Source organism: Gossypium arboreum, chromosome 8 (genome assembly GCF_025698485.1).
Source record: "Gossypium arboreum isolate Shixiya-1 chromosome 8, ASM2569848v2, whole genome shotgun sequence".
Lineage (NCBI taxonomy): Eukaryota > Viridiplantae > Streptophyta > Magnoliopsida > Malvales > Malvaceae > Gossypium > Gossypium arboreum.
Genome location: NC_069077.1, coordinates 133094 through 156676, shown reverse-complemented (window position 1 = coordinate 156676; position 23583 = coordinate 133094). Strand labels below are relative to the sequence as shown.

At 34.8% G+C, this 23583-nt stretch overlaps 1 protein-coding gene across 2 annotated transcripts; it reads right to left on the bottom strand.

Moving 5' to 3' along the window:
- Positions 1–4113: 4113 nt before the first annotated feature.
- LOC108452959 (DDB1- and CUL4-associated factor homolog 1) lies at positions 4114–14239 on the bottom strand. Of its 2 annotated transcripts, none has more exons than XM_017750781.2 (15): positions 14022–14239; positions 13610–13939; positions 12609–12693; positions 12290–12406; positions 12023–12201; positions 11029–11899; positions 10822–10919; positions 10287–10710; positions 9573–10175; positions 9290–9472; positions 8524–9078; positions 8210–8320; positions 7437–7555; positions 5700–7299; positions 4114–5285 (listed from the first exon to the last, which is right to left on the bottom strand). In XM_017750781.2, the coding sequence occupies exons 2-15, from the start codon at positions 13930–13932 to the stop codon at positions 4581–4583; spliced, it is 5973 nt and encodes a 1990-aa protein (XP_017606270.1). In that variant the 5' UTR covers positions 13933–13939; positions 14022–14239; the 3' UTR covers positions 4114–4580. The 2 variants fall into 2 exon arrangements, with proteins under 2 accessions (XP_017606270.1, XP_017606271.1); XM_017750782.2 differs by having other exon boundaries at positions 14051–14239.
- Between the last annotated feature and the right edge of the window lie 9344 nt (positions 14240–23583).

The window sequence follows — 23583 nt, the reverse complement described above, 5'->3', positions numbered from 1 at the left end:
TTTGGAAAAAGTATTTACAATTTTGAAAGGTACTATACTTATTTAAAATTGAAAATTGAATCCTTGTAATGATTTAGAGTCATTGAATCATTCTATTTTTTGTTCAAATTAATTTACAATATCACATGTGTTGCACATGAATTTGTGTTTATATTTTATTTTTAATAATGTTTTTTATATAATTAATATAAGTAATCATTATTTAATATATTTAAAATATAAAATATTCAAAAATAAAAATATTTAAATCATAATTTAAGTAACCTAGCAATATTAAAAGGTATATTTGTATGATGTTTAAAAGATGGAGTACCCCAAACTTCTACTTTTTATTCTACAATCTTTATTTTTATCTTTACAAACTTAATGTAAATAAATAAATTACATTATCAATTTATGATAATAATGTTATCCTTGTTTAAAAGATAGGTTTCGCACAGAATATTGGTGTATGTTCCGTCATGGAAGCGGAACTGTGGGGAGTTTATGACGGACTACAACAAGCTTGGCGACTGGGAGCAAGAAAGATGATTTTTGAAATTGACAGCTTGGAGGTCATCCGGCTAATACAAAAACCTATGTCTAATATCCCTTGGTTTGCAGTAGATTCATAAACAATGAAAAATTAAGGTTCAACACGTTAACGGGGAAACTAATAGAGTTGCAGATGCATTAGTTAAGTAAGTTCTTAGTTGGAAGATTGTAATAATCAATTTTCAGTGGTGTCAGAACAGTAATTCGAGATCACTAAATCCGATAAATGAGTAGGAAATATTATTAATTTAGTGAGTATAAATTAAATGTGAAGTTAGGAAAAATTTTGAAATAGTTAATAGTGTACTAAAAATAAATATTAAAATAATTAGAATCGAAAGCGAGGTATTGAGACCTCGATAATTTTAAATCGAGCCATAAATATTTTTATAAATATTTATGGAGTGTTAATATGTTAGTATTAAAGTTTCATCAAGAAATTTTAAAGTTCTGATAGTTAATTGAACAAAAAGGATTAAATTGTATCAAATGTAAAATTGTAGGAAATGATTAAATAGCTTAATTGATAAAAGAAAGAGGGTTTAAAAGGAAAATAGACCCAAATTCTATTTGGGCTGGACGGCAAGGACATGAAATCAGCAAGAAAATAAGGAGAATTAAGGGTAAAATTGGAAAATTGTAAAATTTACTTAATAAAGCTAGGACTAAAGTGGAATTATCTAGATTTCTCTTTATTTTTCTGCATTCTCATCAGAAAAACGCCATGGAAGAGTTCTATTAAGCTGGTTTTTCATATTTTTACTTCAAGTAAGTTCAATTCTTGATTATTTCTTGAAATTTTTGTGTTTTTGTGACTTTTACAACTAGGTCCTATTGTTGAATTCATTAGTTTTTGATTCTATGAAAGAAATTGAAAGTTTCTGTACATATGTGCTGGAATTATATGATGATTTGGCATGGAATTAGAGCTTTAAATTGTTTATATGTTGATTTTATTGTAAGAATTGAATAGAAAGTGAATGTTTAGGACCTAATTGTAAAAGAGTTTGAAGTTAGATTTATGTAGAAATTCTGAAATTCAATAGTTATGAAATAACTTATAATGTTTAGGAAAAGTATTAATTGAGAAAATTATCTTAATTGAGGGGTTAATTGAGCAAGGACTGAATTGTATGAAGTATGAAATTTGGGGCAAAATGGAAATCAACATTTTGCACTAAAACTGTTTTGGACAGCAGCAGTAGTCTAACTTTGAAAAATCACCAAAAATTTTAGAAATGGAATTAGAGGATGAATAAAATATGAAATTAAAGATTATTAAGTCTAGTTTCTTATAGAAGAAATAATGTAAGCAATGGAATTGTAAATCATGAGATATGATAAATTTTGTGAGACAAGATCAGAATAATTTCGGGTTCCCCTGTTCTGACTTTGTAAAATCATCAAAAATTGGATAAAAATAATTAGGGGATTAAATTTAATATGTTTAGAATCCTGAATGAGTCTATTTTCAAGAGAAACAAACGGGAACATCATTCGAATCCTGTAAGAGGAGATAATTAATTTTTAGTAAAGAAGTGTCGGAACTGTCAGACAGCAGAACAAGGGAGACTTCAATGAATAAACTGTATTAATTGGCCCAACCAAAAATTATAAAAATTTTATGGTAAGAAGATATGTGAATCTAGTTTCTGCGAAAAATTATGGATCTTAATTTGGAGTTCTTTAGCTCAAGATAAAAATAATTTAGTGACTATGACATAGATGGACAGCTTGAATATTCACATAAGTAGATAGTGAAAATTATAGATAATGTTACCTACAAGTGTGTTGTTTATACTAAGGATGTGGATGGAGAGGAGGAGGAAAATATACAAAAATATATGAATGACTCGTGTATAAATTGATCACATGCCCGATTATAATCGATAAGTGTTGAATTAGAAACGATATAATGTTTTATTTGGAATATGTATTATGAAATTATGATTATCGCTATAATACAAAAATCGAACTTGTGAGTTTATATAACTAAATTTAGTGACTATTTGTTAATATTATTAAATTTCAATATTATTTTATGAATGGTGATTAATATTTATGTATGTTAATTGTTGAAAATAAGTAAATTATGTACAAAAGTTATGAAATTAAACTGAGAATTTCGGAGGAACAAAACGCAGGAAATGAGTACAATCTTTCAGTGAAAAAGATGAATTGACGGTAAATTACCCAAGTAAATCAAGATTCAGCATTTGTTGCGAATTCTCGTATTTGCTTTCCGTTTAGCTCTTACGAGCTTCCGTTAACTCATATGAGTTTCAGTTAACCCTTTTGGGGTTTCAGTTCAGCACTTATGTGCTTCAATTAGCCTTCGGGCTTTCGTTTAGCACTTATATGCTTCAGTTAGCCTCCGGGCTTCCGTTTAGCACTTATGTGCTTCAGCTAGATTTCGGGCTTCAGATCACGATGTCCTCAAATCCGTAAGCTGTTCTTTGGATGGATAAGTTGGTAAGTCGTAAATGTAATATGTGGAAAAAGAAATGTAAGTAATGTTATCATTATTATTATTGAGCTCAATTATGTGATTTTATCATTCAGAGATTGTGTTTGACAGGATATGTTAGTAAATTATGAGTATGTGAATCAAAGAAACAGAATTTAAGCACCTAATGAGGTTGAGCTGATTCACACGAATTTGTCATTTGAAATTGTGATTGACAGGAAGAAACAGTGAATTACATGCTTATCAATAGTTATACATAATTATCTGAAAAACAAGAAAAATGACGGTTATTGATATATGGAAATGTAAGACATTAATATATGAATGTGGAATATGTTTGATAAATGTGTTCATTCTTAACTATGGAATTATGTACCTCATGTGTGCTATTTGCATAAAGATGATATTTCAAATACTTTGGTGAGTAAAGCTTAAATATAAAATAGTATGAAATCGAGACAAGTTGTTATGAAAATATATTTAAATTATCTGTAAGTGTTTTGTACTCATCGGTAATGCCTCGTACTCTATTCTGACGACGGATATGGGTAGGGAGTGTTACAAAGATAGTTTCCTGCAACCATTTAATCATGTCTTATCTCTTGTTTAAAAATATTTGTTCCATATTTTGGAGTATCTTATTGCCATTCATGACTTAGCCAAGGATGACCAGAGCCATATAGCTTTGTTGTAATGGATTGAATTGCTTTCTTTACCAAAAAAATAAAATATCTTTTTAGCCAGTAATGTTTATAGTTTTCGATAGTTTGATCCTTTATTTTTAAAAATACATAAAAGATTATTTAAAAATAAAAATATTTTTATATTTTCAATAAAAATTCTAAAAGTTAAAAATCATGTATTTTTTTTAAAAATCACTTAAATTCAAAAATAAAATATAAAGTTCCATATGTAAAAAAAATGGTATTTACCTTTTGCATGAAAATAAGATACTTCGAACTTCAGCTACATGCTCAATTGGTATTAAATTGGATTTTAATACGATTTTGAATTAAATTAAAATATTTGTTCAAATGTGAATTTCACCATAAAACCACATCAACTTTTCGCAATTCTTCTAACGGGCAACTAAACAAAAAATAATAAAAATATTTAATTTTAAAAAATTAATTAAATCGAAAAAATCAAGAGGTTAATGACCAAAATAAAAAGATAAAATTTACCCCAAGAAAAACACAAATAGATGGACACCACTACTAGCTTGACTGATACGCTATCGAGCTAGCCGAATACAGCCAACAAAACCCAGAGTCTGAAGCCCAAAACAAGATTCTGCATAATGACTACAAACCATCGCCCACAATAGGCAAACGAACTGCACCTTCGTACCATGTTAAGCCCTACGGTGTATTCTATTCTCGTTCGCAACATCAAAAAACAAATACCGTAAACGAAATAAAGATCACATCACCTATTGTAACGGTAACCCAAAGTAACAAAATTGCCAGAAGAGAACAATAATAATAATAACCCTTGAGCAATAATAATTACAAACATTTTCGTTTTCCACTATCCCTAGAAAGCATTATGACCAAGATTTTAGCCTATCAGGTCAAAATTAGAAACCAAAACCATTCCCCACAAAATCCTCTTCTTCACCACTGCTAAAAGATTCAACCAACTGGCTGTCATCATCATCATCCTCACCCTCAGTCACAATCTCCAATATCCCACCTCCACCATCGAAGTCTGCATCATCTGTAATAAAATCCCCATCATCATCATCATCATCATCAAGACCACTCACGCTATCATCCTCACTGCTCATTTCGTCTGCATCACTCTCACAATCACCATTGAGATCTTGCCCAAGTATTGGGTCTACATCAGCATCATCATCGTCATCATCATCCTCGTCCTCGTCACTTTCTGCATCATCAGGATCAGAATCATCATCAGTCGGCCTTCGGCGACCAATTTCATAAACCCTGGCTGATGAAAACATCTCTTCTTGGTCATCCATTGTAATCAACCCAACAAAGGAATCTGTTGGTTCAGTTGCAAAGTCAAGAACACATCGATCCACTGGAATAGTTGCAATATCAGAGTAGTTAATGGCATCTAATGTGCGGAAAGCAGCAAATAAAGGATGTTTCACGCGACGGGTATTAACTGCTGACATCACATCTTCAAGATTTCTCCTCAGGATAGCATAAATTACATCCCCACGTGCATTGAAGGTTATTGCTGTTTGATCTAAAGAAGGTACACTTCGTAGTAGTCTGAACTTCCGCAAATCCCAAACCTCAGAATTTATGATAACCTGTTTAAAGGTTAATTATTAACCAAAGATTAAAAGCCAGTATCTTTAAGACGTCTTCAATTAAACAGGCCATGCACACTAAACTAGAATGACATTTTGTATTGCAAAACAATGGCTTTGAGTCCACTAAAGAAAGCCTACAATAATGAGAAAGGATTAGAACTACCCAAACCAACTTGTGAAGTTTCAGTGCACAAGTTTCCATTTGCGCTGTCCTCATTCAAAAAGACCACCCTAGGGAACCATCTAGATTAAAGACTTAAGACACCAGCTACAAAGAATTTGAATGATGTCTGATGAAAATGCTTTATATACTTTATATAATAAAGTGTATAAAGAGATGGCACCTGATAATACACACCACGTATAAAATACAAAAAGAAATAAACATGTGGTAGGATCAGCGTTCTTTACCTCATTCCCAGCAGGATGGAAACCACCACCACCATAATCTGTAAACTGATCAAAGCGATGAACCGGACCTGGAACCCGCCGATCCCATAAAACACCATTCCAAAGCAGCATAGTGTCAGATGGGCTAAAATGTATAAGAGAATATACATGACCTCGACCCGTAGAATTAGCTGATGCATCAGAAAGCTTCAATTCCAACTGATAGGTCTGGATATCATAAAGGAGAATCTCTCGCAGGGTAGAATCAGCAGATAGGGCAGCAAAAATGCTCCCAGAATTGCTGAACCTAGCAGCCTTGCAGCCTTCAAATGAATGCATAGCCCCACCTGAGAAAGAAGAGGCATCCCACAACCGCACATCCTGAGAGCTTGATGATAGAACCATTTGGGTCTCACCAGAAAAATATGACTGAACAAGAGTCACAGGAAGCTGGTGGCCTGTGCAGCTGTCCAGTACATTATTGCTGTTAGAATCAAAAATTTTTAGCTCCCCAGCATGGCTGCCAACTGCAATATGGGAGGAGTCCCCCAGAAAACAGACACATGTCAACAAACTGCCAGCATCATCCCTGCAAGTTCTCCATGGCTTGAATCTACTGTAAACAAACTGACGATCTCTACGATTTCCATGGACTCCGCCATAAACACTCCTGAACTCACGAGTACCAAGTCGGGAAGTGATGTTTGATGGTGCATCAAGGCTTCTCTTCGGCATAGGACAAACATGTGGATGCAAAAGAGAAAGTGGTGGAAGGGTTGTTATAGGAGCAGGGCACTGACGATGCTGGTGCTTTAGATACTGAACAACTATAGTGTCTAGACTTAAACGTTCTGAGTTGCTGGGTTGGGGATCATTTAGAAGTCCAACTTGGGAAGGCGTCATCTGTCCCACATTAGAACTACCACATAGGTTGTCCTCTGACAAATCAATTAAGCTGCTTGGTGTTGCTCGAACATGCTGATCCCTTAAAATAGAAGTTGGCGTCAATGCAGCAGCATCAGCAAGCAGACAGTTTCTTCGAGTAGAATTGGGTGTCAGACAAACCGGAGACCTCGGTCCATGATCACCAGTGTTGAACCGCTTCCCTGATAATGTCAAACCAGTATCCTTTAACTCAGATAACTTTCTTTTCATAGGCAACACAAGAGGAGTCTTACAGTGCAATTCTGAATCAAGGTTACTTTTCATCATAGATTCAGTCTGAGTATCAGAAACACTTGATTTTGAACTGGTGAGTGTTTTCCTGACAGATGGAGGTTGGGAATCTTGAGAATAGAAGTGATTTTTTGGTTGTAATCCAAAAGTGGGAGAGAAAACAAGTGATTTCTTCTTTAAAGATGAAGTTGAATCACACTTCATATTAATATCCTCATCTCGTACAGCAATCTTGGATCTGCTGGAGAGAAATCCACCAGAGGTACGACCTGAGGGCCACTGGAGTTGTGTTGAAGGTGTATCTTGCACAGAGGCTTGGTGGGCAAGAGATGAAGGGGCAGCCAAGGATGGCAAAGGTGTCAATTGAGCTTCTTTCAGAAGTGAAGCAGCAGTTTCAGCAAGACCAGATGCCTGAAGATGTTCATGTATGAGAAGCAAAAGCTCCCTGCAGTTCGATGACCATAAGCATACAGCAGAATAATCAAACAGCATTTATAAGGATCAAAACAAATAAAGTAATGGAATGGCAAGACCGAAAGAGTAAACTACATGATCATCCATTAATATCACAGCAACAAATACCTGGAATGGTAAGTAATAGGAGTCGCAGCAGCAATAGCAGCTCTCTCTATGCGTCTCAATGTAGGTGTAGCAGCATCTGTAGCAGCCAATGTACTAGCACGCCCAGAATTTGTAACAATCTAACACATCATATACAAATGCTGAGAATTAGTCTCCTATAATTTTAGAGCAAAATCTGTTCACCAAAAATTGTTTTAATAATTGAGACTCTAGGCTTGAAGTTATGCATGTATGTCAGAGAGAATAAAAAATACATAATATAACCTTTTCAGTTCAGTGAAACTAATATCAAATTTAAAAAAAAAAAACACATATATGCACACCAAGTAACAAAGAATCAGAAGATCCTACGACAGAAGGAAAGTTAATCTGAAAGAAATTCTAATAGGTAGAATACAATGTTAAATTCTGCCACTTGTGGCTCAACATTTTTGTCCCTAAGCCATATGATGATTGCCAGTTCTATGCAAATTACTTTTTCATTGGATATTTGAGGAGTCATCACAAGATGAATAATGATACTTCAAAGACTAATGAATCAATAAGTCAATGATAAAGAAGTTTTAATCTCCTATTGAAGTAAACCAGGTTGTAAACCAGCAACTCTGTAACACTACTGTTTACAGAAATCAGGGCAGAAGATGATAAGAACAGCCTTTAAAATATGCTATTCTAATCATCTAGGCAACGGGCATGACATTGCAGTAGAAGAAAATACCCTTTAACAAATTGCAAAATGCAACAAGTCTCAAGTAGCAGGTGAGGATACTTACAGCAATTAGCTCAATTGCCACCTGAGCAAGTTCAGATTGCCACCTGCCTTGTTCAGTTCCAGGTGTCAGGCCACCTGAATCTCGAATCAGTTCTGATAGCTTCTTGCCAACCTAGAACAATGATGAGTTGAAACCAGTAGCATTAACCAGTGTATCATCATACCAAATAGATCATAACATCTTTTTTCAAGGTAAGCAACTGGAAGGTAGTGAAGCAATGAACTTTTGAATGCAGAGAAATACAGGAAAAGATAAAAAAAGTATAAGTAAAACTGAAGCAAAATCAAATAAAATGTGGTAACAATCGTCTTTACCTGAAGCTTGGTCAATATATGTGCAATTGTCTCATCTCTAGCTAAACCAAGCAAGACTCGGCATGCAAGGGCCCGAAGACAATCCAAAGCAGCAGGAGGTGAATATATACGGGGTTGGAGGAGATGCAGTAGAACCTTTATGCCATTATTGGCACGGACAACCTCTCTTGCTTGACGATATCCTTGTTCTAATTGTGCAGCAAGGCCAGCACAACCTGCTCCAGCACCTAAAGATATTCTCCGATCTCCAACCAAACCAGATGCAGCAGCAGAAACAGATGTTTGAGCAATACTGCTGGTGGATTGGGTGCCTGCTGCAGTGCCTCTATCTACCAAATTCAACTCTCCACTTCGTTCCCTCATCTCACTCTGATTAGGCAGGAAAACAGCTCGATCCAAAATATTACGTTCTGCATTTCTAGTTTCCACAGCAGGAGCATTTGTGGTTTGACCAGAAGCAAACTGCTGACCTTGAGCTAGTAATGATGGTTTATTGCTGATTGAAGGTGGAGGACAAACTAGGTTAATTAACACATTAAGAGCTGGCTGTATAATCTGCAAGTACACAATAAAATGGAGGTGAATGTTAGTAATTAAACCAGTAAAACTACAAATCAATATCTGCTTTCAGTGTCTGAAAATAGCAACTATACTTCCAAAGCCATAACACAATATCACATAAAGGGCTTCATGTAAACACTAGCATTATTTGCTAGAACAAGAATAACAATAAGAACAACATTACAATATCACAGCATATGCGCACCTCAGGGTCCACGAGACTACTAGCACTATTTGCTGCATCCAAAATAACCGCTATACCAGCACGATTATTGCTCAAAGTGGCATTTACAATCATCTTGCGGCTTATAGGCACCAAAGTAACAATGTGCAGAACACCTAATGCATACTGTAACAAGTCATGTAGGTAACGCTCAACAGGTGGAGCCTACAAAGATGACAAGAGGAATAAATAACCAATAGATGAGGCAGAAAATGACAACCAAAGGGCAAGAAGGGGCAGGCTGAGGTAGAAGCAGACAGGATACCTGACACAATTCCAACATGGTAATATGTCCATTACAGCCTAAGAACTTCTCAACAGCAGGCCACCGGGTCCTCACAAAAGCAGGACCCAGCTTCCGGTCCTTCTGCAACTGCAGAAACACAGCATCCATAGCCTCATTACTAATATCAAGTGGCTTGTATGCTGCTCTGGTGCTTGGAATACTCCGCACCCCACTCCGGTTACTTTTATTTGGGCGTATGGAATCCACAAGCAGCAGAAGATGAGCTCTGAAGTATTGCCGCAAAGCAACACATGCATGATAAGCTATCTGCTTTTCTGAGGATGTCAGTACCTCTGACGGTGATCTCTCATTTCGAAATGATGTTGTTCCGGACAAGCCTAATGAGCCAGAATTTGCCCCAGATCTTACCGAGGCAGCATCATTTAAAAGGCCCAATAATTTCTGCAAGCCATCCTGAGCATCAAAAGCATCAAGCACCGCTCTGAAGACAAATGCAGCAGCAAAAAATAGTGCTGCATTTTTCCTAACTTGATCCTGCGGACATTCAAGAAGTTGGATAGCTAGCTCAACCACTTGGTGAACAACATCAGAAGGAAGTGCACATACACGTTCCATTATTCCCTAGAGGAACATTAAGAAAATATGTTAGTGGTCCCTTACATTGTAATGTATACTCAACTGATATCTAAATAAGATGTCATAAATTGCAAAATTCAAGTTTACATGTACTACCTGTAGGGAACCTATGGTAAATAAGCAAGAAGAAAGACCAAAACAATTTTGAGCCACTCTTGGAACAGCGAGCAGTTTTTGCATGCCACCCCGATCAACAAACAATGCAGCAAACTTCCGATGGGCTGCTAAAGCGCAAATCAGCTTCATCACATCAGGTAAGAGAGAAGTAGCCTTTGATGCTTCTTCAATCTTGGAACTTCGTTGCAACAGGGCTAGACAGACATCTACGCCCTTTTCGTGCAGTACAGGCCCGAGGACTTCAACATATTCACCTAAAGTCTCAAGGCACTGAATACAGTATCTTTCTTTCAAATGTGCAAGTACCTCAACATTGGGAATAAAATACTCCTCAACATCCTCGTTTCCTTCTGTTTCTGCAGCACTTTTATTTATTGGATCAGAACCTGTGCTAGTGGAGTCCCTATGAACAAATGAGGAGCATTACCAATTGAACTAAACAATGAAAACCAAAATATAGCAACCAAATTGCAAGTATTATGATCTGTGAAGTCTGTCCATGAGAGACACCCACCTTGAGACTTCAATGGCATTAGCAGCATCAACAACTGTAGCTGCTGCTTTGGATGCAGCCAACAATGCAGCTTCTTCATTGTTAGTAGTTTTGAACTCCTGAGGATAAAAAGTAATTGATGATAAATCTCTAAAGCAAAAGCCAAAGAATTGTTTTGAGGGCGGAAGGGAAAAATAAAAAGAGCAGAACCATGAGATCAGCTCGTACCTCTAAAGCAGCACACTTGACAACTTCAGCTGCAGCTTCACCAGCTGCTTTGATGGCTTCAACAGGTGCATTAGCTGCCATTGCTTCAGCTTCAGCAGCTCTAACAGCTTTTTTAACCAGATCAGAGAAATCTTTACTTCCAACTTTGCATCCTTGAAAGCATTCATCATTGTCCTCTCTTTCCACTACCAGATTATCAGCATTAGTCTTTCCCACAAACTTCTTTGCCTCCAGCACCTTTCTGGCATCTAAATGCTTAGACAAATTTCTGTCTCTCATGCTCTGTTGCAGTCCAGAACGACTTCCAGAGCCTGGTGAGGTTAGTGATTGTTCATTCTCCATGACCCCTTCGGAAGTCCTTCCCTTACCCTTTGACCTTGCAGAACCACGGTTTATCCTGCGCCTGGAGGATTCATCTCTCCCATTTTCATCAATTTCACCATATCTCAATTTTCCATCACGAATATCTCGAATATGCCATCTTTCCTCACTATCAGCATCCACATCATGCATGTAAACCCCCCCTCCCACCCCATCAGATAGTTGTCTGTCACCAACCCAACACTCATCTCCACATGATTGCCGACTAGTGCTTCGTTCTTGATCCCGTTCAGGACAATGGTCATCTAAAGGTTTCTCATCTATTAGTCTGGGATCATCCATATGAGTTGTCTCTAGAACCTGCCGCACCCTACCTCGACCTTCATCTCTGCTTCTGAAAGAAGCAGCACCAGATAGACTCTTGCTTTCAGATAAATGGAAGGCATCATTTTGGCAAGCAGTAATCTCCCCAAGGACTCGTACACGAAGATAGCGCATAAGCTTAGCAGACAATCCAGAAGTCAAGACATCTTCCACCACTTGACCACCACTGCAACATTCAATAAAGCCAAGAATGACCCAAAGGAGAAAACAAGAATAATAGATGAATTACAACATCAGCCACATAAGAACAGGAAAAACGAGAAACAGAAACATCAAGATAGGAGCAGACCCTGCTAAACACACAGCAAGAAGTCCAGTGGAATAGGTTTTCAAAATTTCAGCATCCGAGGCTTCATTTCTTGGCAAGTCATGCTTGCAGTTGTGATCTTCAATAGAAAATCTAGGAGTCTCATTCATTACCCAAGCTTTGATGTTCTCCAAAACTGGTTCTTCAAAAACATGAGGATACTGTGACCCATTTACAGATTCATCAAGTCAGAAAATATCCTATAAATTGAGACAAGCGAAGTTAAATACATATGAAAAAAAATCTCACAATCCAAGTGACAGAACAACTTAGAAGAAGTCTAGCAGCTGCTGCCTGGACAGAGGTTGAATATCTACTCTCAGAAAGAAACTTCGATGATATCAAATCAAAAAATTCATCATTTTCCTGAGAGCAAAGGGAAATGCTCGAAGTAAGAACTTTTCTCAAAAGCACAATAAGGTTCTAGAAAATCAAATCATATCTAGTCTAAATAACATAAAATGAAATAAGATAAAAAAAATAGAAAGCTGAATGAAATGACAAAAATAGAATTACTGTAATCATATGTAGCAGTGTAAACAAAAGGAAATGAAGACAAGTTCATTACCCTGACTAAGTTCCCCAGTTGTCCAACATTATGAGAGGCACGACCATTGCTGGAAGAAGGACCGTTCTCTTCAAGGCATCTAAAACTAAATACAAAGAGAATTCAAAACATTTGTACACTATGCAGGAATCAAGATGAATACCCAAATGAAAATAAATAATTACTAGAACTAGATAGTTTAAAAATAAAAGCAATAGATCATCCTTCATACCGGTTTAACCTAAAAGGGTACTTTGGATTAGCTCAGCAATAACATGAAACATTAAAAACATTGAAATAACAAGGAATTAAACATGAAACCTGAAATGCATGAAAATACAAAACAACATAAAACTAATCAAATTACCTATGGCAGCGTGCAATAAAATGGTAAAATGAGTATAGTATAAATCTCTTCAGAGGAGTTACCAATAGGACATTACTGATCATCCATGCATTTACATGTCAACCTCCCCAACTTTTCTTTTTGAAAGTACAAAAGTTCCAATACAATCAATGTATTACAAGAACAGAACTAAATAACAAACTCAACAACTATAACTAACAAACTAACCAGAGTAAAAGAACCCATACATGTACATAAGGTGGGACTCGAACATGGAACCTCAAAGTTCCAAGGACCTTCCTCAATTTGAGCCAAGGCCTCATTGTATGCAGTTTGTTATGGCTCATTTTTGGACCACAATAAAATCTTCAGACTTGTTTAGTTTCTAAGGAACGGTATTGGAATTTTTCAGGTTTTCGAACTCTAAACTATACTTTCAATAAGTCTTAGTAAGTAATTGTTATCATAACCAAGCATTGGACGTAATGGTAGCGGTACGAACCATCAAGTATGGGGATTACGTACAAATAGAAGTATACTAGTATTAAATTTTTCATCGAAAAGAAGAGTACTAAATTAGCATTTACTTATCATGGCTGTTTAGTAGAAATAAACTGATAAGAAGAAAACCGTTTAGTCAAGAAAAATACAGACTAAAGAGAGAGAGGGCGCGTACAGAGACTCCTGAGTTTCTAGAAGGGAGGCGAGAGCATGGAGCACGGTAGGATTAGGGTTATCAGGAGAAGAAGTTATCTTTTCCATGAGAGCCTGCGCTTTTGCCATCAATTCCTCGTCTTCCTTCCTACCTTCTTCTTCTTCCTCCTCCTCCTCCTCTTCGTCGTCCTCCTCTTCTTCTGCTTCTTCTTCGTCGTGATGTTGCTGCTCTATTTCTGCAGGTTGCTGCTCTTCCGTTTGATTCTGATCATCATTTTGATTGGGATTGGGATGAGAATTAGGATTGCGATTGGGCGTTTGCCCTTGGTTCGACATATTATCCATGTCTGAGCTGCAAGAAAAGAAACAGTATATGCTACGCTACTAATGAAATACTATGATGAAAATCAAAGGTCAAAGCAAAGCAAAAATACTAAAGGTGATGATAGGTCCGACGGTGTACGGAGTAAAGAGAAGGGTTGTTTCCCTCGCACGAGTCGCAAACGGAATCTGGAAAAACTCGACTCTCTCTATTTTCCGCTTTTATAAGCAGCAAAGGAGGGAGATAGGGAAAAGGGCAAAGGGATCCGAAGCTTCCTGATTATACCCGACCCCCAACCCACTTCTGTCCTGGCCTGGATCCGGTTCTTTTTAGCATAACTTTTTTATTTTCAATATATTATTAAAAGGATTAATCTTTTAATTTGAAAACTAATTTATTTTCATTTTAGTACTTAAACTTGATACTTTTTTTTGCTAATTTATATCTAAGTTTTGTATCTAATTTGGTACATGTACTTGACATTTTTTGTAACACTCTTCAGCCATTTCGTTGGTTAGTACAAATGAGAGATGCTATAAAAATATATGTAAGTCAAAATTCTTAAAATCGTTGAAGAGCTATAATTTAAAAATGTATTTTTTTGTAAAATCATTAAATCAAATTTTGACTTTTTGAATGGTTTTAAAAATAATTTAAAATCACCTAAAAATGATTCGTGTGAGTCAAGGTTTTTGTAACTCATTTTGGGCCTAGAGAAGCCGAAAAAACTCAAAATAGTGTAAGATTATTCGATAGGAAATTAGATTAAATTTTAAATTTTAAATTACTTTTATAAAATCTTATAATGCAGATAGATTCAATTTTAAGACTTTAAAACCACCTTGAAATCATTTAAAATTTGGTTTTTGGGAGTTCGAAGATATACAAGACCTAATAGATCTTAGAAGGTTAAAAGGGTTAAAAATAGTACACGGACCTGGTTAGACACTGTTGGATCAATATAACTCTCCAATTGTACCTATACAAGTCCCCTATATTGTAGATTTTTTCAATTCTGACTTACTTGTTTCAATACTTTAATGCCATAATATTGATACTGTAACGCCCCCTTTACCCGAGACCGTCGCCGGAGTCGAGCACGAGGCATTACTAAACTTATTTGAGCACTTAAACAAATTCAAACAATTTATATCACACTTTCCGCATAAGCTGTCCAACTGCGTTCTGAGATGCAAAAAAATCATATCTCGAGTTACAAAACTCGAAATCCAAATCTGTAAATTTTCCCCAAATCTAGGCTCATATATCTACTTACTAATTTTTTCTAGAATTTTGGTTGGGCCAATTAGTACAGTTTATTAGTTGAAGTCTCCCTGTTTGTGGTTCGGCTGCTCGACCCTGTTCACTACGAACCAATTTTCTCCATGTACAGAATTCAAATAACCAAGACGTTTATTTCTATTAAAAATAGACTCAATAAGGAATCCATACATATATAGTATGACTCCTAATTAATTTTTATAATTTTAATGATTTTTACAAATCAGAACAGGGAGTTCAAAATCACTCGACCTTGTCTCACAAAAATTCAAATATCTCCGATATGAAAGCCTTTTGCTTACACCGTTTCTTCTATGTGAAACTAGATTTAATAAGATTTAATTTCATATTTTATTCAACCTCTAATTATATTTTTATGATTTATGGTGAATTTTCAAACTCAGACTACTGCTACTAACCAAAAACTATTTTAGTACAAAATGTTGTTAACTAGTTTATAACATCTTTACTTCATTTCATTTAAACTCTATACATGCCATATAAATCTTCAAACATAAAACAAAAGCTACCGAATTGATCTGGATAGTGTGCTTTGTTGTGTTGATCCGATCTACCCACTTCACTTCAAGTCAATCTACATAAAAATATTAAACACACACAAGTAAGCTTATTGAAGCTTAGTAAGTTCATAGGTTAAAAGTAATGCTTACCAAACATAATATTTCCAAACAATACCAAAACACTTACTAAAGTTTCCTGCGATTCACAACCATTGTTATAATAATTCACATAGTTGAGCTCAACAAGAATAACTACTCAATCTCTTTCATTTGGATCACTTCTCTTTATTTCTTATAATCAAATTAGGAAACGGCTTACGAAATTGAGTACGTCGTTGCTCAATGCCATGATTCACAACTCAGTATGGTTTTCCTCATTGAAATACCATACCTACATTTTTCAACTCGGTATGGGAAATGCCATACCTACATTTCTTAACTCGGTATGGATTTGATAATACCATACCTACATTTCACATTTCAAGATGGATAATACCATACCTACATTTCACAACTCAGTATGGATGATACCATACCTACATTTCACACTTTGCCATGGAACAACCATGGTCTTATCCGTCAATTCATCACACGTCACGATACTGAACGTACTCAATCCTGCGTTTTCCTAATTTGCATTTCCACATTTATTCTTTCATTAACAAAATCTACACAATCCCACAACAAATTCGTATATAATAACACATTATAAACTTCAATCATTCACAAATAAACATCTAAATTCAACCATATGAACTTACCCGGCTAATTTGTAGAAGATATTGAAATTTAGGGACTATTCATAACTTTTTCTTTTCCTCGTTCTTCTTTGGATTCTTGATCTATAATATAAAATATTTCTACTCATTAGCATTTATTTGATTTCTATTTCACTTCACAATTTATGCTGTTCAAATTTTGAAATTGCACTTTTACCCCAAAATTTGATTTTCACAATTTAGTCCTGCTCAATTCACCCATCAATTGAACTAATTTTTCTCAATTAACACTTTATTTTATCATTATAAACTATTTAAAACCTTTTATATTCTGAATTTCAACAGCAACCTTCAATTCACAACTTTTTCACAATTAGGTCCTAAATATCATTTCCTATCAAAATCACTTAATAAAACCACCTTAATATGAAATTAGAACTTAAATTTCATAATAATTCATCATAAAATTCCCTTATCCATCCAGGGTAACTTCCAATTTCACTCATAAAATCAAAAACTAATGAATTCTACAAGTGGACCTAATTGTAAAAGTCATAAAACATAAAATTATCAAGAAAAAGCAAGAATTAAACTCACATGATGTAAAAATATGAAAAACCAGCTTTCTCCAGACCTTATATGGCGTTTTGGCTGAGAAAATATGAAGAAATGTCTAGATTTTTCAATTACATCATTATTTAACTATTAACTTTTATCTATTTCCAATTTTGCCCCTTGTTCACATTGTTTTCTTGCTTATTTCATACCCAAACCGTCCAGCCATTAACCTTTGGGTCTAATTGCTCTTTAAATCCATCTTTTTAAATACTTAAGCTATTTACTCACAATTTAACAAATTTTGTGCTATTTTCAATTTAATCCTTTTAATTAATTAGCCATCCAAACGTTAAAATTTTCTAACTAAACTTTAATACTAACTCAATGACACTCCATAAATATTTATAAAAATATTTATAGCTCGATTTTCAACTTTGAGGTCTCGATACCTCATTTTTGACCCGCTTTGACCTAATAAATTCTTTTAATTCACTAATCTCACCATTTCACAAATTCTTCTAAATTCTTACTTGACTCATAAATATTAAATTACTATCTTGTTCAATCTTATTTGTCGAATTTAGTGATCTCAAATCACCATTTTCGACACCACTGAAAATTAGGCCGTTACAGATACAACTAGAGCTTATCATGGGCCGGGCGGCCCGCCCTAAAAATGGGAGGGTTTGGGTAAAATATAGGCCCAAAAATGGGCTTGGAAAAAACGAGGCCGTTTAGAAAACGGGCAGGCCTCGTAAGAGTTTTTGGCAAGCCTGCCTTACCTACCAATTATATATTAATATATTTTTATTTTATTTTTAATCATTTTAAATTTTAATATAACCATTTTTATTATATTGTCAATTTGTGCATTGTTTTAATAATTGTTTTAGTATCATTTTAATTTGTTTTAATATTTGTTTTATGTTTTAAATATATTTGATTTATTATATTTTTAAATTTTTATTTAATGAAATAAGAAAAAAATTAATATGGGTCGGGCCGGGCCAGGCTCGGTCTTAGCAATTTTATTTCGGGCCTGGCTTGGACAAATTTTTAGGCCCATATTTCAGGCCAGACCGAGCCCGGGCCTAGTAGACGAGCTTAAATTTTTGTCTGGGCCCAGCCCATGATCACCTCTAGATACAACCATGCCATGGGTCAAAAATTATCCAAAAATTCCCTTGTTTTGATTCCTGAAAGTTCATTATAAAAATTTGGACTCAGAAGACTCAAAAGCCAAGTTTTAAACACCGCCAAACACTACATATATAAATCATCCTTCATTCATGTTTCAAAAACATCATCAGAAACAAGTTTAAATGCTACCAAAGCATGAGTTTAATGAAGAACAACCTAGTTAGGACATCAAATACAATAAGCTTAATATGACCATTAGTGCCTCTAACATATTGTCTCAATAATTAGCTACTTTAAATACTAAAGGCCAATTTAGCATTGCTTCTAATAAGTACTTTTGGGACAAAAAACACTTTTGAGATAAAAGCGTTGCTAAACAATATGCTTTTGAGACAAAAAATGCTTTTCAAAAGCACATTTTTAGCTAAAAGTAGAAGAAAATTTTTTTAGCATTTCCTCAAAAGTACTTATTAGAAGCAATGCTAAAATAAGCTTAAGTAACAAAAAAACTCAACATGATCACACACAATGACATCCTAAAAACATGCCACAAAACACAAATACATTGAGTTCATACTCTTGATAGTTTGTTGATAGTATGAAGCTTCCAAGTCAACATGGAGCGTTACTATACAAAACAAAACCTTTAACTTCACAACAGAACAAATAATTCAACTTAGGTACAATTTCTAATAAACTCATTACAATCATAGCAAACTTACACATTTGGGCCTTAAATCAAGCATTTGGGGACTTAAAAATAATTTAGAAGCAATTGGATATCAATTTGAATAAATTAGAAAATTTTAGGAAAAAATGAAAAATTGGAAAAACATAGGTCACATAACCGTGTGACATAGCCCAAACCGCACGTACATTCGAAGTAGGGACACATGATCGTGTCCCAACACGTGAGTGTATTTGTTATAGGGCCACACAGTCGTGTTATAGGCCATGTGCTAAGCCATATGACAAACTATTTTAAGACACATGGTCATGCCGTAAACCATGTATCAAACCGTGTGAAACTTGCACCTAAAATATGAATGACACACGGCCGTGTGAAGTGACCGTGTGTGGCACATGGCTAAGTGACAGCCCGTGTCCCAAGCCGTGTGCTCAAAATTTTTTCCCCTAAAACAAGTCATTTTCAAAGTAAATCTTGCACATCGAGGAACACTATTTGCACATACATTGTAACGCCCCCTTTACCCGAGACCGTCGCCGGAGTCGAGCACGAGGCATTACTAAACTTATTTGAGCACTTAAACAAATTCAAACAATTTATATCACACTTTCGGACATAAGCTGTCCAACTGCGTTACAGATGCAAAAAATCATATCTCGAGTTACAAAACTCGAAATCCAAATCTGTAAATTTTCCCCAAATCTAGGCTCATATATCTACTTACTAATTTTTTCTAGAATTTTGGTTGGGCCAATTAGTACAGTTTATTAGTTGAAGTCTCCCCTGTTTCAGGGTTCGGCTGCTCTAACCCCTGTTCACTACGAACCAATTTTCTCCATGTACAGAATTCAAATAACCAAGACGTTTATTTCTATTAAAATAGACTCAATAAGGAATCCATACATATATAGTATGACTCCTAATTAATTTTTATAATTTTAATGATTTTTACAAATCAGAACAGGGGAGTTCAAAATCACTCGACCTTGTCTCACAAAAATTCAAATATCTCCGATATGAAAGCCTTTTGCTTACACCGTTTCTTCTATGTGAAACTAGATTTAATAAGATTTAATTTCATATTTTATTCAACCTCTAATTATATTTTTATGATTTATGGTGAATTTTCAAACTCAGACTACTGCTACTAACCAAAAACTATTTTAGTACAAAATGTTGTAAACTAGTTTATAACATCTTTACTTCATTTCATTTAAACTCTATACATGCCATATAAATCTTCAAACATAAAACAAAAGCTACCGAATTGATCTGGATAGTGTGCTTTGTTGTGTTGATCCGATCTACCCACTTCACTTCAAGTCAATCTACATAAAATATTAAACACACACAAGTAAGCTTATTGAAGCTTAGTAAGTTCATAGGTTAAAAGTAATGCTTACCAAACATAATATTTCCAAACAATACCAAAACACTTACTAAAGTTTCCTGCGATTCACAACCATTGTTATAATAATTCACATAGTTGAGCTCAACAAGAATAACTACTCAATCTCTTTCATTTGGATCACTTCTCTTTATTTCTTATAATCAAATTAGGAAACGACTTACGAAATTGAGTACGTCGTTGCTCAATGCCGCGATTCACAACTCAGTATGGTTTTCCTCATTGAAATACCATACCTACATTTTTCAACTTCGGTATGGGAAATGCCATACCTACATTTCTTAACTCAGTATGGATTTGATAATACCATACCTACATTTCACAGCTCAGTATGGATAATACCATACCTACATTTCACAACTCAGTATGGATGATACCATACCTACATTTCACACTTTGCCATGGAACAACCATGGTCTTATCCGTCAATTCATCACACGTCACGATACGAACGTACTCAATCCTGCGTTTTCCTAATTTGCATTTCCACATTTATTCTTTCATTAACAAAATCTACACAATCCCACAACAAATTAGTATATAATAACACATTATAAACTTCAATCATTCACAAATAAACATCTAAATTCAACCATATGAACTTACCCGGCTAATTTGTAGAAGATATTGAAATTTAGGGACTATTCCGCAACTTTTTCTTTTCCTCGTTCTTCTTTGGATTCCTGATCTATAATATAAAATATTTCTACTCATTAGCATTTATTTGATTTCTATTTCACTTCAAAATTTATGCTGTTCAAATTTTGAAATTGCACTTTTACCCCAAAATTTCTTGTTTTCACAATTTAGTCCTGCTCAATTCACCCATCAATTGAACTAATTTTTCTCAATTAAAACTTTATTTTATCATTATAAACTATTTCAAAACCTTTTATATTCTGAATTTCAACAGCAACCTTCAATTCACAACTTTTTCACAATTAGGTCCTAAATATCATTTCCTATCAAAATCACTTAATAAAACCACCTTAATATGAAATTAGAACTTAAATTTCATAATAATTCATCATAAAATTCCTTATCCATCCAGGGTAACTTCCAATTTCACCCATAAAATCAAAAACTAATGAATTCTACAAGTGGACCTAATTGTAAAAGTCATAAAAACATAAAATTATCAAGAAAAACAAGAATTAAACTCACATGTTGTAAAAATATGAAAAACCAGCTTTATCTAGACCTTCTATGGCGTTTTGGCTGAGAAAATATGAAGAAATGTCTAGATTTTTCAATTACATCATTATTTAACTATTAACTTTTATCTATTTCCAATTTTGCCCTTGTTCACATTGTTTTCTTGCTTATTTCATACCCAAACCGTCCAGCCATTAACCTTTGGGTCTAATTGCTCTTTAAATCCATCTTTTAAATACTTAAGCTATTTACTCACAATTTAACAAATTTTGTGCTATTTTCAATTTAATCCTTTTTAATTAATTAGCCATCCAAACGTTAAAATTTTCTAACTAAACTTTAATACTAACTCAATGACACTCCATAAATATTTATAAAAATATTTATAGCTCGATTTTCAACTTTGAGGTCTCGATACCTCATTTTTGACCCGCTTGACCTAATAAATTCTTTTAATTCACTAATTTCACCATTTCACAAATTCTTCTAAATTCTTACTTGACTCATAAATATTAAATTACTATCTTGTTCAATCTTATTTGTCGAATTTAGTGATCTCAAATCACCATTTCCGACACCACTTGAAAATTAGGTAGTTACAACTCTCCCCTTTAAAAATTTCGTCCTCGAAATTTGTTACCTGAAAATAGATTTGGATACCGTGATCTCATTGACTCCTCTGTTTCCCAAGTTGCCTCCTCCATACCATGTCGATGCCATAATACTTTAACCAATGGTACTCTTTTGTTCCTCAATTCCTTAACTTCACGAGCCAAAATCTTCACTGGTTCTTCCGAATAAGTCATATCTGGTTGAAGCTCAATTTCAAGATGGGAATTACGTGTGAAGGATCGACCTATACTTGCCTTAGCATAGACACATGAAACACATTATGAATCTTCTCAAGTTCGGAGGTAAAGCCAAACGATAAGCCACAGGACCAACCCTTTCCACAATTTCATATGGCCCTATGAATCTCGGACTTAATTTTCCTTTTTACCAAATCGTAACACCCTTTTCCATGGTGAAACTTTTAAAATACTCGATCACTCACGCATATTCTATGTCTCTTTGTTTTAAATCCGCATATGACTTCGACGATCCAAGCGACTTTTAGACTATCTCGAATAATCCGGACTTTCTCTTGGTTTCTCGACTCAAATCAACCCCAACTATTTTGATTCACTCAATTCGCACCAACACAATGGAGTCTTGCATTTTCTACCATAATGAGCCTCAAATGGTGTCATTTTTATACTAGACTGATAGCTATTGTTGTAAGCAAACTCACCAACAGTAAATACCTTTCCCAACTATCACCAAACTCGAGTATACAACATCTTAACATATCTTCTAAAATTTGAATCACTCGCTCGATCGTCCATCTGTTTGAGGATGAAATGTCTTGTACTAAAATTCAATCTGTGCCTAAGGCTTCTTGCAATTTATTCCAAAATCTTGAAGTAAACCTCGGATCCCTGCGAAATGATAGATATTGGAACTCCATGTAGTCTCACAATCTCGACACATACAATTCGCTAACTTATTAAGTGAAAAATCTGCTCGACCGAATAAAGTGTCTTGACTTTGTCAATCTATCAATAATCACCCATATCGAATCTTTCTTTCTCGAGTCACAGCAATCCTCGACACAAAATCCATTGAAATATGCTCCCACTTCCATTCAGAATCATAATGGGTTGTAATAAACCGTTGGCACTTGATGCTCGCTTTAACTTGTGGCAAATCAAACATTTTGCAATAAATTCGAAATTTCTCTTTTCATACCAGCCACCAATATGTCTTTTTCAGATCACCATACATTTTGTACTACCCGGATGAATAGAATACATACTATTATGTGCTTCGAAAGAATATCATTCTTTAAATCGAATTATTGGGAACACAAATCCTATTATGATAGCGCAATATACCTTCATCATCAATATTGAACTCGAATCTAAATTATCCCGAACCATTTGCCGTTTCAAAGACCAATTTTGGATCTTCATTCTGCAGCTTCGAATTTGTTGAAGAAACATTGGTTTTACCTTCAATTCTACTAATACAACACCTTCTTCATTAAGAGCCAAATGAGCATTCATTGCTCGAAGTGCAAACAAGGATGACTTTCGACTCGATGCATCAAGAACTACATTAGCTTTCCTGGATGATAGTCAATAACCAAATCATAGTCTTTCAAA

Bases quoted from the DNA above. Each gene is read 5' to 3' on its own strand.
- LOC108452959 (XM_017750781.2), bottom strand. From the start codon at position 13,932: ATGGATAATATGTCGAACCAAGGGCAAACGCCCAATCGCAATCCTAAT. The intron at 10,711-10,821 runs GTGGGTGTCTCT...ATTTGTTCATAG, and splicing joins AATGCCATTGAAGTCTCAAG to GGACTCCACTAGCACAGGTT. The intron at 9,473-9,572 runs GTATCCTGTCTG...TCATCTTTGTAG, and splicing joins CCATGTTGGAATTGTGTCAG to GCTCCACCTGTTGAGCGTTA.